This window comes from Lithobates pipiens, unplaced genomic scaffold (genome assembly GCF_037356315.1).
Source record: "Lithobates pipiens isolate NorthernLeopardFrog02 unplaced genomic scaffold, aLitPip1_a1.2 Scaffold_16, whole genome shotgun sequence".
NCBI classification, from domain to species: domain Eukaryota; kingdom Metazoa; phylum Chordata; class Amphibia; order Anura; family Ranidae; genus Lithobates; species Lithobates pipiens.
The window spans coordinates 16696501-16710047 of NW_027507748.1; the positions used below are offsets into that span (position 1 = coordinate 16696501).

The 13547-nt window shown below is 43.1% G+C and overlaps 1 protein-coding gene across 1 annotated transcript in view; it reads left to right on the forward strand.

The window, feature by feature from the left end:
* The window catches only part of LOC143981635 (kinetochore protein NDC80 homolog), a 66543-nt gene that overhangs the window by 38309 nt on the left and 14687 nt on the right, over nucleotides 1-13547 (forward strand). The window contains exons 11-15 of the mRNA XM_077479627.1: nucleotides 110-315; nucleotides 6532-6681; nucleotides 9094-9183; nucleotides 11475-11567; nucleotides 11655-11785. Of these exons, the coding sequence (XP_077335753.1) occupies nucleotides 110-315; nucleotides 6532-6681; nucleotides 9094-9183; nucleotides 11475-11567; nucleotides 11655-11785 (670 nt within the window). The remainder of the gene's footprint in view (nucleotides 1-109; nucleotides 316-6531; nucleotides 6682-9093; nucleotides 9184-11474; nucleotides 11568-11654; nucleotides 11786-13547) is intronic.

Below are 13547 nucleotides of genomic sequence, written 5' to 3' on the forward strand. Positions count from 1 at the left end.
GCATTTTCCCTTCACTTCCTGTTCTATCTGATGCCCTTCAAATATACAAGCAGTGGAGACAGACGGCGAAATCAAAGTTTTTAGCATGGTCTCCTCTCTTCTTCTCCAGAGCTGGAGTATGAAGCGGTGAAGCAGGAGAACCTGAGACTGAAGAACATCCTGGACAACCAGAAATACTCTGTAGCCGACATCGAGAGGATCAAATACGAGGAGAACGAGGTGAAGGAGACGCACGCCAAACTGAGCAAAGAGCTGGATGAGGATAAGCAGATTCTATGGGGTGAAGAGCTCAAATACGCCAAGCTCAAAGAATCGGTAATGACCATTTATTGTGTTTTCACTACAAATTCACTTCAGTATATTGCAGTCAGATCTCAGTTTGAAGGATCCAGACAAAGATGGAAAGCCCCAGGCCACCCCCAAGTGGCCGGTCCTTGGATTTTATGTAAACGCTAGTTGCTGACCCCTGTGGATATGGACCTGGTTGATTGGAGAGGAGCGCCTGGTGTCCAAAAAAAAATGTCTAACTAGTTGAAGATAAAAGTATACAAGTGGAGCCAATGCAATGTAAAAAAATACCCCGCGTTGCCAAAACAAATAGCAGCTAACACCACAAACAGATAATTTTGTTTCAAGTGGAAAAAGTCCAGTCAGAGCCTTTAAGATCTTTAGACCACCATAATTTCAAAGATGGACCTTGCAACCACCAGTGTGACAACACCACCACTGATACAGATCCAGGCTTACCAGATGCTGTCACACTGGTGGTTGCAAGTTCCATCTTTGTTATTATGGTGGTCTAAAGATCTTCAAGGCTCTGACTAAACACTGGGGACTTTATTACACTTTTTATGGACTTTTCATACAAGTTTTTGATTTAATAATATATAAAAATATATATATATATATATATACACACAAGGAAGAGTGGCATATAAAAAAAAAATATATAAATATATGTATTATAGTTAGAGTGTGTGTGTGTGTGTGTGTGTGTGTGTATTAATAATATACATACACACACTTATATATATATATATATATATATATATATATATATATATATATATATATATATATATATATATATATATATATAATATATTTTTGTATGGTACTGGTTTGGCCATTAATTCAAACATCCTAGCACTACACTTTATGCACTTTTTCCAAGTGGAGCCAATGCATTTTGGTAAAATTGCTTCCCCTTTCTTCAGGGCTATATTTCTTGCAGAATTTTTAGGTACTGGGAGGGTTAAATATGTTAGATCAGTGGCTCTGCAGTATGCCAGCGTTGACGAGCAGGGACTCAGTCTAACCATTCACCAATAAATACAGTCCTGAAGAAAGGGGAGGCTATTCCCCCAAAACTCTTTGGGCCCCATTTGATGAGTTTTTATAGTTGTTTGAAGCTAAAAGCCCAACACGTTTTCAGGGCTGGATTTCTTGGCGAATGGTTAGGCTGAGAAAGCTGTCTCTGCTCTACAACCTCGGCATACTGTCGAGACGCTGATCGAATATAGGTAACTCTCTGAGCCTAACTATTCCCCGAGAAGTACATCCCCTAAAGAAAGGGGAGGCAATTTCCCCTGAAACCTGTTGGATCCACTTAGATACTTTTTTTCTCTTCAATAAACCAACCACTATAAAACTCGTCAAGTGGAGCCACTGTGTTTTGGGGGAGTTGCCTCCCCCCTTCTTCAGAGAAGTATTTTTTGGAGAATAGTTGGGCTGATACAGCTGTTTCTGCTCCACAAAGCCAGCATACTGCAGAGCCACTGATTGAATATACTGTGCACTATATTACCAAAAGTATTGGGACACCTGCCTTCACGTGAACTTAAATGGCATCCCAGTCTTAATCCGTAGGGTTCAATATTGGTATTGGGTGGGGTGGGGTGGGCCCGCCCCGCCCTATTCAGCTTTAACTTCTTCTTCAACTCTTCTGGGGAAAAAGGGAAAGAAGGGACACCTATGCTCATCCAAACTAGTCCTAATTGGGTTTCAGAAACATTTATATAATAGATTCTGACAACCTAGACTACAATTTTGAATACACCGTCACCTGGAGAGATTTTATCAAAGACTCCTGGGTGGTGATCCTCTGAGTATACAAACGCATATAAACAGGAAGGTTCCCAAAGATACTCTTCAGAGAGGATAAACCGGTTTAAAGAACGAAGTATTTTTTTTTTTTTTTTAATCCACCTTTTTAATTACATATGGAGTTAAAAAAAATATAAAAAAATGCACAACCCTCCTCCAACACAAATAATTTAAAATTAAGACACAGTCTTAATGAGGTACCGGTGTCCACCACAATCTGCCATACACGGCTCACATCCCTCCCACACATACAAATCTACTCCAAGTGTTCTTGTACTATAGATTCCAGCTGGCCAAAAATTTCCGATTCTACTGGGGAATAAAGTTTTTTGTGCACATGGTTATGAGAGAATTTGTTAATTCCGCTTCATAAAAGCGCTTGTGCCTGATATGTTGCTAATTTCCAATAAATGGCAAAAAGATGTAAACCAGAGAAGAAAAGGGAGAATGAAAGTTCATCCGTAGGAGGCTTTACCTGAAAACTCTAATTGGAAAGTTCTTTATAACCATAAATCTTGGACTAATATGTACAAAGGTAACAACAGTAAGGGGAACGAAAACATTTTTTGTCTGGGAAGGCTGTCCACAAGGTTTAGGAGGGTGTCTATGGGAATGTTTGACCATTCTTCCAGAAGCGCATTTGTGAGGTCAGGCACTGATGTTGGATGAGAAGGCCTGGCTTGCAAGGTCTATGTCTGTTTTTTATGGACCTTGCTCTGTGCACTGGTGCGCAGTCGTGTCGGAACAGGAAGGGGCCGTCCCCAAACGCAAGGTTGGGAGCATGAAATTGTCCAAAATGTCTTGGTATGCTGACGCCTTAAGAGTTCCCTTCACTGGAACTAAGGGGCCAAGCCCAACCCCTTAGAGACAACCCTACACCATAATCCCAGTGCACAAAGCATGGTGTAGGGTTGTCTCTCTCAGGGGTTGGGCTTGGCCCCTTAGTTCCAGTGAAGGGAACTCTTAAGGCGTCAGCATACCAAGACGTTTTGGACAATGTCATGGTCCCAACTTTGGGGGAACAGTTTGGGGACGGCCCCTTCCTGTTCCGACACGACTGCGCACCAGTGCACAAAGCAAAGTCCATAAAGACGTGAATGAGTGAGTTTGGGGTGGAGGAACTTGACTGGCCTGCAGAGAGTCCTGACCTCAACCCCATAGAACACCTTTGGAATAAATTAGAGCGGAGACTGCGAGCCAGGCCTTCTCATCCAACATCCGTGCCTGACTTCACAAATGCGCTTCTGGAAGAATGGTCAAACACTCCCATAGACACACTCCTAAACCTTGTGGATGGCCTTCCCAGAAGAGTTGCAGCAGTTAAAGCTGCAGAAGGCAGGCCAACTCGATATTGGACCCTACAGATTAAGACTGGGGTGCCATTGAAGTTCATGTGCATGTAAAGGCAGGCGTCCCAATACTTGGGCCGATATAGTGTAGGTTACACTCTGAGGAAGGTTAAATATCTCCAATAAATACAGCCCTGAAGGAGGAGGCAATTCCCCCAAAACATGTTGGCTCCACTTGGATACTTTTATCTTCAATAAACAACTATAAAAATCAAGTGAGACATTTTTCCGGACACCGGGCACTCCTTTCCAATCACCAAAATATTCCTTGCGATAACACCCTCAATTGTTATCAGAAATGTAGCATCCCTAGACCCCAATGGAGTCTATCAAATACAATTGGGATATAACCCATTGGAAATGATTCCCTCTATACCCCTGTTAACCTTCAAAATCTATATTTCTGATTTATTAATCAGAAGATATGATATGGGTTGAAAAGAGAATCCTATTGACCAGGAAAAGAAAGGTTTAACATAACACCCTTTATTAGAGTAAGTTACAGGTCTATATACACAGAAAATATCTATAGTCTAAGGTCTTACATCAAGGAAGAAAATACTAGGTGGAAATATACTAGTTACATGCAGTAATACAAAGTATATTCTCTAAGACAGTATATTTAGTCACAAGCATACAAGCATATTTAGTTACAAGCATCACCTTACCCATAATTACCCATCCTTACAGAGTTCCACCCTTGACCACTGGTTTCCGAAAAAGGGCTGTCCCTCACCTTGGCTTTGGGTAATATGCCTTCATGCTGATTCCCCATTGGCTGCCTTAGCTTGGATCATGATTGGAGGGCTCACTACATAAGTCGGCCCCCTTTCATGCAAATCCTTGTGACTAGTCTTAAAGAGAAGACTTAATTGGATTTCCTCAGGAACTTAAGCAAGGTTTATGGTTGGACACTCCTCATTGTCTACCCCAGCATGGGGTCCTTTTGAAGTGAGTAGGTGTAGAACAATGGGAGTGGCTCTCCATATGGTGTATACAAGTCACGGCTCCGCATTGTCTGCTCTTACCAAGCCCCTGGGGAGAGACCTTTTACCTGGCTTTCATAAATGAAAGCCAAATGAGATCTATTTCTAATTACAATATTTTACCGATATTAATGAAGATTTCACATAAACTCATAAGGCAACACCCCCCACACACTAATCTGCCGCTAAGCAGCCGCCAGTCCAGTGCTCTATTCCTTCCAAACTTGGTGTGGATACGCAGCCTGGGTAATTCTAATCCCTCCCACTGTAAACTGTTTACCATCTTTAACGCACCAAAGCAAGCTGCTTGGCTTGGGACCTTGGGGAAACAGACGTACCACAAGCACAGGGGCGGACTGACCATTCGGGCACTGCCCAAGGGCCCCATGCCTCTAAGGGACCCCATCAGGGTTGCCAGCCTCAATAAAACTAGGGACAGTATGTAAAAATCTGTGTTTTTTGTTTTTTAACCACTTCAATACAGGGCACTTTCGCCCCCCCTTCCTTCCCAGCCCAATTTTCAGCTTTCATCGCTCTAGCGCTTTCAGTGACAATTGCGCGGTCATGCTACACTGTACCCAAATGGAATTTTTATCATTTTGTTCGCACAAATAGAGCTTTATTTTGGTGGTATTTATTCACGACTCCGTTTTTTTTTTTTTTTCGCGATCTAAGCACAAAAAAAGCGGAAATTTGGAAAAAAAAAAACTATTTTCTTTTTTCTATTTTAAAAGAAATCCAATAAAATCAAATTTTGTCATAAATTTAAGCCAAAATGTATTCTGCTACATGTTTTTGGTAAAAAAAATTCCGTTAAGTGTATAATAATTGGTTTGTGTGATCACGGACATATGTACGCAAATGATCATGTACATATGTGTGCAGGTGATCACAGACATATATGTGCAGATAATCATTGGGACATGTGATTTTAGTGGGACATATGTGGGGGACATGTTTTTATTATTAGGGACATGTGTTTTTATGTTTTGGGGACATGTATGTTTTGGGGACATGTATGTTTTGGGGACATGTATGTTTTGGGGACATATATGTGGGGACTGTGTTTGTACTGTGTGGTGTGTTGTGTATTACACTAGACTGATGATCAGTGAGTAAAAAGCTGTAAAAAACAGCTCATACTCACTGATCATCAGCCGGCTGCAGCGATCTGCTCTCCTCTCCTTCCTCAGTGATGACTTCTGTGTGAGGAGAGGAGGAGCCGATTGCCTAGCAACCGGCTGTTTGTTTACATCACATGATGGCCGTGATTGGACACGGCCGTCATATGATCAGGAGGGCCAATCACAGAGCCCTCCTGCCGATCCGAGATGCGCCGTGTCCGGGTGACACGAGCACATCGGGATCGCGCCGCTGCGCGGGCGATCCCCCCCTCCTTCTGAAGGACGTCCCTGAACCTCCTATCAGAAGTAGAGCTCCCACCCAGCCGTATATGTACATTTGCCAGGTGGGAAGTGGTTAAATCCCAAGATTATAGCTGCCCCGCCTCTCCAGTACCTTTTCAGTGTGTGTGTATACTGTTTGTTTATATTGTGTGTGTGTGTGTGTGTGTGTGTGTGTGTGTGTGTGTGTGTGTGTGTATACTGTGGGGCCCCATAATCTTCTCCTAATGCCCGGGGGCCCCATAATCTTCTCCTAATGCCCGGGGGCCCCATAATCTTCTCCTAATGCCCGGGGGCCCCATAATCTTCTCCTAATACCCGGGGGCCCCATAATCTTCTCCTAATACCCGGGGGCCCCATAATCTTCTCCTATTGCCCGGGGGCCCCATGAGTTGTCAGTCCGTCCCTGCACAAGCATATGTGGTCATTTGAACTATAATGGATGAAGGAAACCCCAGAGACTTCGGTGGACCTGCTAATGACATTTCCAACTCCAGAAGATCTGACTTCTAATGCTCCCAGTAACAGTACAAATCTGCCCCTGATGGGGAAAATCATAGCTATATTACAGTATTGGTAATTCCACACTTTTTTTTTTTTTTTTTTCTATATAGGTTGATTACATACAAGCCATGTTTGGTAAATTCTGATTGCACTGACTCCAACACGTTTTCTGTTTCTCTTCAGGTGGACACAGAGATAGCCGAGTTTCACAAGTTGGCTCGAAAATTACGCATCATTCCTTCCACCGCAGAAAACGCCAACGGTTACGACCTCCAGATCGAATGTAACCTAGACAGCGAGGAGAGTCTGCACCACTGCCGAAACCAGATCAATGTAAGGATCCCGGGGTGGATCACATGTAGGCAACAACAACGTTGTGCTATTAGCGTACACGTCTCTGTTCACATTGGCCTTCATGCAGACATCTCTTGAGACAAGAAGTGTTCTTAACTGAAACCCATGGAAATTTCAAAACCCGAAAAATACTGGAATCACAGATCCTGCCTTTCATTATTGTGAGGATCAGTCTTCCTCATCAGTAATGATCACTGACTTTGAGGGGGGCAGATTTGCAGCACATCTCTATAATACATGTATTTTTCCTGAGACTTTATCCCTAATAAGGATTGTGAAAGTACAGGAAGATTCCTCTGCCCGACCTGCACACGGCTCCTAAGTCCTGTTCTGGGCCAACACACACAAGGTTTGTGGTGTCAGCCCTGTCCAGTTGCATTTTGCTGCACTACTCAAACTCTCATCACCACAACACAGACCCTAATTATCTGAAGTGCCAAGATAAGAACAAGAAGGGATGAAGGTACAGGTATTAGGTACACCTTGCTAGTACCAGGTTGGATCCTCCCCCCCTTTGCCTTCATTCTTTATGGCATAGATGCAACAAGGTGTAGGGAACATTTCTGAGATTTTGCTCCATAGTGACATAACATCATGCAGTTGCTGCAGATTTTTTGGCTGCACATCCATGATGCCAATCTCCCATTCCACGACACCTCAAAGGTGCTCTATTGGATGAGATCTGGTGAGTGTGGAGGCCATTGGAGTACAGTGACCTCATTGTCCAATGGTGAGATCTGATGAGTGTGGAGGCCATTGGGGGACAGGGACCTCATTGTCCACTGGTGAGATCTGGTGAGTGTGGAGGCCATTGGAGGACAGGGACCTCATTGTCCAGTGGTGAGATCTGGTGAGTGTGGAGGCCATTGGAGGACAGGGACCCTTATTGTCCAGTGGTGAGATGATTGGAGCTTTGTGACATGGTGCATTATCCTGCTGGATGGAGCCATCAGAAGATGGGGACACTGTAGTCACTGTAGTCATAAAGGGATGGACATGGTCGGCGACAATACTCGGGTAGGTTGTGGTGTTTAAATGATGCTCAATTGGTACTAAGGGGCCCAAAGTGTGCCAAGAAAATATCCCATACACCACCACCAGCCTGAACCGATGAAACGAGGCAGGATGGATCCATGCTTTCATGTTTACCCCAAATTCTGACCCCACCATCTGAATGTCGCAGCTGAAATTGAGACTCCTCAGACCAGGCAAGAATTGTAAAAAAAAAAAAGGTATGACCTTAGCCGCTCACTCCAGCAAAATAAATGGATTAAATAATTATGAGAGAATTGTAGCCTCAGTTTCCTGTTCATGGCTGACAGGAGTGGCATCCGGCGTGGTCTTCTGCTGCTGTAGCCCACCTGCTTCAAGGTACAATGTGGTGTTCATTCAGAGATGGTATTCTGCATACCTTGGATGTACCGAGTGGTTATTTGAGTTACTGTTGCCTTGCTATCATCTGGAACTAGTCTGGCCATTCGCCTCTGACACCAAGGCATTTTCCTCCACACTACTGCCGCTCACTGGATATTTTCATTTTTTTTTTTTTTTTTGGACCATTCTCTGTAAACCTGAGATGGTTGTTTGTGAAATTCCAGAAATACTCGGACCAGCCCGTCTGGCACCAACAACCATGCCACATTCAAAGTCACTTAAATCCCCTTTCTTCCCCGTTCTGATGCTCGGGTTTGAACTTCAAGTTGTTTTCATCACGTCTAGATGAATAGAGTTGTTGCCATGTGATTGGCTGATTAGTAATTTGTGTTGCCAAGCAACTGAACAGGTGTAAAGTGGCTGGTTAGTATATAAACATTCAACTGTACAGTTAAAGAAAAGCTCCCCCCCTCCCCAAAAAAAAAAGTCAGCAGCTACAAGTACTGTAGCTGCTGACTTTTTAAATATAAGGGCACTTCCCTGTCTAAGGATCCAGCGCTGTCCTCACCCGAGCCGATTCTTCAAGCTTCGGGTCCAGGCGCTAGCATGTTGACTAAAGGAAACTAGCAGTGAAGTTTTTTGTGGCTTCACAGCTGGTTTGGGTGAAGTTCAGCTTTTGGAGCATGTTGCATCCAAATTCAAAGTGTAACGTGCTCCAGCACGTGTTCTCTATGTGAGATTGGTGGTCTGCCAAACCCCTTTGCCAAGTCAGCGCTAGAGATCTCCAATCAGCAGGAAGCATGAAGTCTGCTGGTTGTACCGCTCTAGCTGGGTGAGGGACATGTCAGACCAATGTACAGAGATGACAGATTTCACACAAACGTCTTCTCTGCAGACCGTGCCTGGAGTGTGAACATTTACTTCTAAACCGAGTGCAATGTATTACAGAAATTCTTTGCAGTTTTATTAAGTCTTCTTTGATACAACATTAATCCTTTTGTCCTTTCCTTTCTATAGCTCCCCTTGCTGGAGATGCTGACACAGTCGGAAGATCAGATAACGAAGGCTGTTAATAAGAAGCTGGAGATTCAGGAAGTGAATGAGCAGGTGGGATGGAGCTCTGATTGCCCTTCAGATCCTTTATACAATGTAGAATACAGTTTTCTTACATCTGTAGCAGATTATTTTTTTCATTTTACTGGTTTGAGGATGAATGGGACAAATTGAATGCCGGCTGTCATTACTTTTTATTTCCTTGAGGGGCACGGGAAGTCCTGTACAATCTGGTTATACTGCCATCTACAGGAGGATTGAATGCTGCCCAAAAAATTGTAGGACAGCCTTGGAAAACTCCTCCCTCCTCCTCCCTTCATTTTTTGCTAGTGTGCCAGGAGAATAAATGTCATTTGTTCAGCTATGCTGTTTTGCTAGCTTTTCTCCTTCTGTCAGCATTCCTGCTGAGCTGGTCTCTATATGCAGCCATCCCTTGATTTGGAGTGTATACCCAAACTCTGCTGGACATTGTGTGATTTTTAGATACTGGATTCCCCATTGTGATGTTTTCAGACCTCTGTGTACTGGTAAGTTAGCTGCAGAGGTCCAGAGCCGTGGCATTGCCTCAGTGTTTGTGCTGTCTCTGAAAACCTCACTCTGTTTTGGGCCGGTGCAGCGGGAGCTGCCTTACTGTTTGCCTCCCTGGGCTCCTTTCAAAATTCTAGCTACTACTGCAGTAGAACCAGAAGTGTAAATGGTGAGCATGTGACGTTAGAAGCAGGCGTTGCCACCGGGTGATGTAACCGGGTGGCCCTGCCCCTTGCCTATCTAAAAGCTGCCAAAGTGAAGAGATGGCATACAGCGAAGTGTGTTTTGTCATTTCTCTATTTTTCGGGTCCAGTGGTGTTGTGATTGACTATGGATGTACATCGAGGGAATCTTTCTCCTTTATAAAAAAACAAAAAACAACCAGCTATTTCTTCACCATCGTTTTTACGACTGATCCGAATTCTGAAAAGTTGGAATTCATTAAAATTCATTAAATTCATTTTCTAATGAAAATGAATTCCGAAACTAAACAAATTCATTAACAAAACAAAATTAACATTATGAATCTAAACTAACTCAATGTTTTGCACATGTCTAGTGAGCAATGTCATCCACTGCATGTAGTGTAGGGGCCTCCAATCTTTCTAAGCAAAGGGCCAGTTTACTGTCCATCAGGCCTTTGGGTGACTGGACTGTGGTCAGTGGGAGTAGAAAATGCCCCAGCTTTAATGCAGCTTGCTGCACAAATTTGGCAATGCCAAATCTGACTAAGCTCTCCTGCACATGCACAGGACTGACGTCTTCCCCCGCCCAGCCAATTAAAGACAGCAATGAAGACCTGGATGTCAGCTGTCCGAATGTCAGTGGAGAGCTCAGATGCCACATTGGTGAATATAGCTCCACTTTAGGGTAGTTTGGCCTTTTCGCCTCAACCAGCACATCATCCTTCCATCTCTCTATCTGACTTCAAGAGGAAGTAAACCCTGATGGGTTTACTTCCTCTTTCATTCCCTGCAAAGGCAAAGCATAATGGACTACTATGCATCGTATAGTAGCCCATTATGTGTCACTTACCTGACACAGGAGCCAGCGAAGTCACCGCTGTCCCCTGTAGCCCGGTGCATCCATCTTTTCGGTGGGGTCTCGTAGCTTCGCTGCTGTCATTTGGCGAAGCCGCGATGACGTCACTCTCGTGCATGTGCACGGGAGCCAACACGCGCGGCATCTTCGCCATTGACGATGCCGCGCTCAGTGCGCCTTCACGTGGCTGTCTACGGCGCATACGCCGTAGACAGCGGTGCCTGTCTTTGGGCAAATATCTCCTAAACCATATAGGTTTAGGAGATATTTCTTGGACCTACAGGTAAGCCTTAATCTAGGCTTACCTGTAGGTCAAAGTGGTTTGTAACGGTTTACAACCACTTTCAGTTCACCAGAAGACTTTCTTTCTCCATAGTCTGGATGTAGTTCTCAGAGCTCATCTTGCAGCCACTGCTTTCTTCAGAAAGGCTGACTCTGTCTTGTCATTCCTGATGATCTCCATAAGGGTGAACCAATTTCTTGTACCATTTCTCAGTGGATCAGACATACCATCATTTAAGCCTGTGGTCTTAAGGGTCGGGTGCTACCCTTTCCTGCCAAGCACATTCCTCCTAGATCTGTAAATGCCTCTTGGGCTCTTCAGCATCAGACTCCTGCTTCTATCATAACCCTGCGCTACAAGATCTCCCGTGTCCCTCAAGGAATGCAAATAATGGAATTTACGGTGAGTACAAAAATCCTATTTTTACTGTAGTTTCCACTAATGTGTTCCAATATAATTGTAGAAAAGATTGCGTGTCCTTTCCTTCCTGTAGCTGAGATCTCTGAACTCCGATAAGAGGAATGATGTGAAGAAACACAAGGATGAGGCCCAGAGGCTGGATGAGCTTTTACTACAGAAGAGTCAGGTAGAGTCTTTGTTTAGATTTGTGCAAGCTAGGATTATGGGGATTGGTGCCCCCCACCAGTCATATAATTCTTGTGTTTTATCCCAGGATGCAGAAGAACAGGAGAAGAAATGGGCATCTGAGCTCCAGTCTTTAGAGAAACATCGCCAGTTGCTGGAGTCCGGAGTGAGCAAAGGGCTGGAGGAGACTATGAAGGACCTGGAGCGGGCCCAGCAGGAGTAAGTACAGAACAGAGGCTCTGACACACACAGGGCTGCACAGCTCCCGTCCTTGGGAGGCATAGGCTCAAGTGTTTGTGTGTGTGTGTGTGTGTGTGTGTGTGTGTGTGTGTATAGGGCAGCCATCAGAAAGTAGTGCTTTTATCTTTCAATAATTTTTATTAATTTTTCAAAACAGCATACAGAACATTATGTCCAAATATTCGTCAAAAGATTGTCAAAACAGGGATGCAGTATACAATGTGCTTGTTGACTCTTCTCATATAAGTAATAACAAAACCCTTTAAGAAAGGTTATATTATGTCCCAAGAGGCTTCCTTGTCACCTGATGGCATCCTTAAAAACCTAGAAAAAAAAAGGAAACCCTCAAAAAAAAAAAAAAAAAGAGGGGGGGAGAAGAGAGGGGGAAGAAATAAGAAATTGAGCAGAGTGGAATGGGATGGGTCCTCCGGATCCCAGCCCCCCAGCACAAACACCCCAGCCTTTCAGGGAGCTTGAAGATGAGCAATCCAGGGATTCCATATTTTCTCGAATCTAGCCTGCCTATCTTGTTTTATACTGACCAGTTTTTCGTTGATCATGATCCAGGACACCTTGTGTAGAAACTAGCACTTTTAATGGGCGCACCGCCACTGCCTGTATATATGCCAGCCACCCCTCCTCCACCACCATCTATGTATGTATGTATAATATATATTGTGTATATGTGTGACCTGGTTCTCTTTAACCACTTAAGGACCAGCCTCATTTTGAGATTTTGGTGTTTACATGTTTAAAACCGTTTGTTTTTTTGCTAGAAAATGACTTTGAACCCCCAAATATCTATATATTGTTTTCTTTTCTAATACCCTAGAGAATAAAATGGCGATCCTTGCAACATTTTTTTTTTTTTTTCTTTTTTTTTTTTATTTCACATCGTATTTGCGCAGTGGAAATTCACTTTTTTTAATTAAAAAAAAAAAAGAAAGAAAAGCCAACAATAAAATTAGCCCCTTTTTATTTATTTATTTTTAATTTAATATTGTGAAGGATAATGTTACGCTGAGTAAATTGCTGCCAAACATGTCACGCTTCGAAATTACGCCCGCTTGTGGAATGGAGACAAACTATTACCCTTAAAAAAAAAAATCTCAATAGGGGACGTTTAAATAATTCTACAGGTTGCATGTTTTAAGTTGCAGAGGAGGTCTAGTGCTATAAGAATTGCTCTCGCTCTACCGATCGCGAAGTTATCTCATATGTGTGGTTTTTAACACCGTTTTCATATGCAGGCGATACTCACGCAAGCGTTTGTTTCTGTGAGTGAGCTCGTCGGGCCGGGGCTATATATATATATATATATATATATATATATATATATATATATATATATATATATATATATATATATATATATATATATATATTAGTATAAAATTTATTTTCCCTTTTACACTGTTTTAAAAAAATAAAATAAAAAAAATTGTCACTTTTCTTCCTATTACAAGGAATGTAAACATCCCTTGTAATAGAAAAAAAGCATGACAGCATCTTAAATATGAGATCTGGGGTCCAAAAGACTGTGCATCTCATATTTACACTAAAATGCAATAAAAATTTTTTTTTACCTTTTTAAGAGCTGTGGGAGGAAGTGACGTTTTGCCGTCGCTTCCGCCCAACAATTGTATGGAGACGGATGGGGTCCACCTTCCTCTCACTCCTCTCCGTACCTGACAGAAGAAATGACGCAATCGCCTTCACCACTGCCGACGGCTCCCATAAG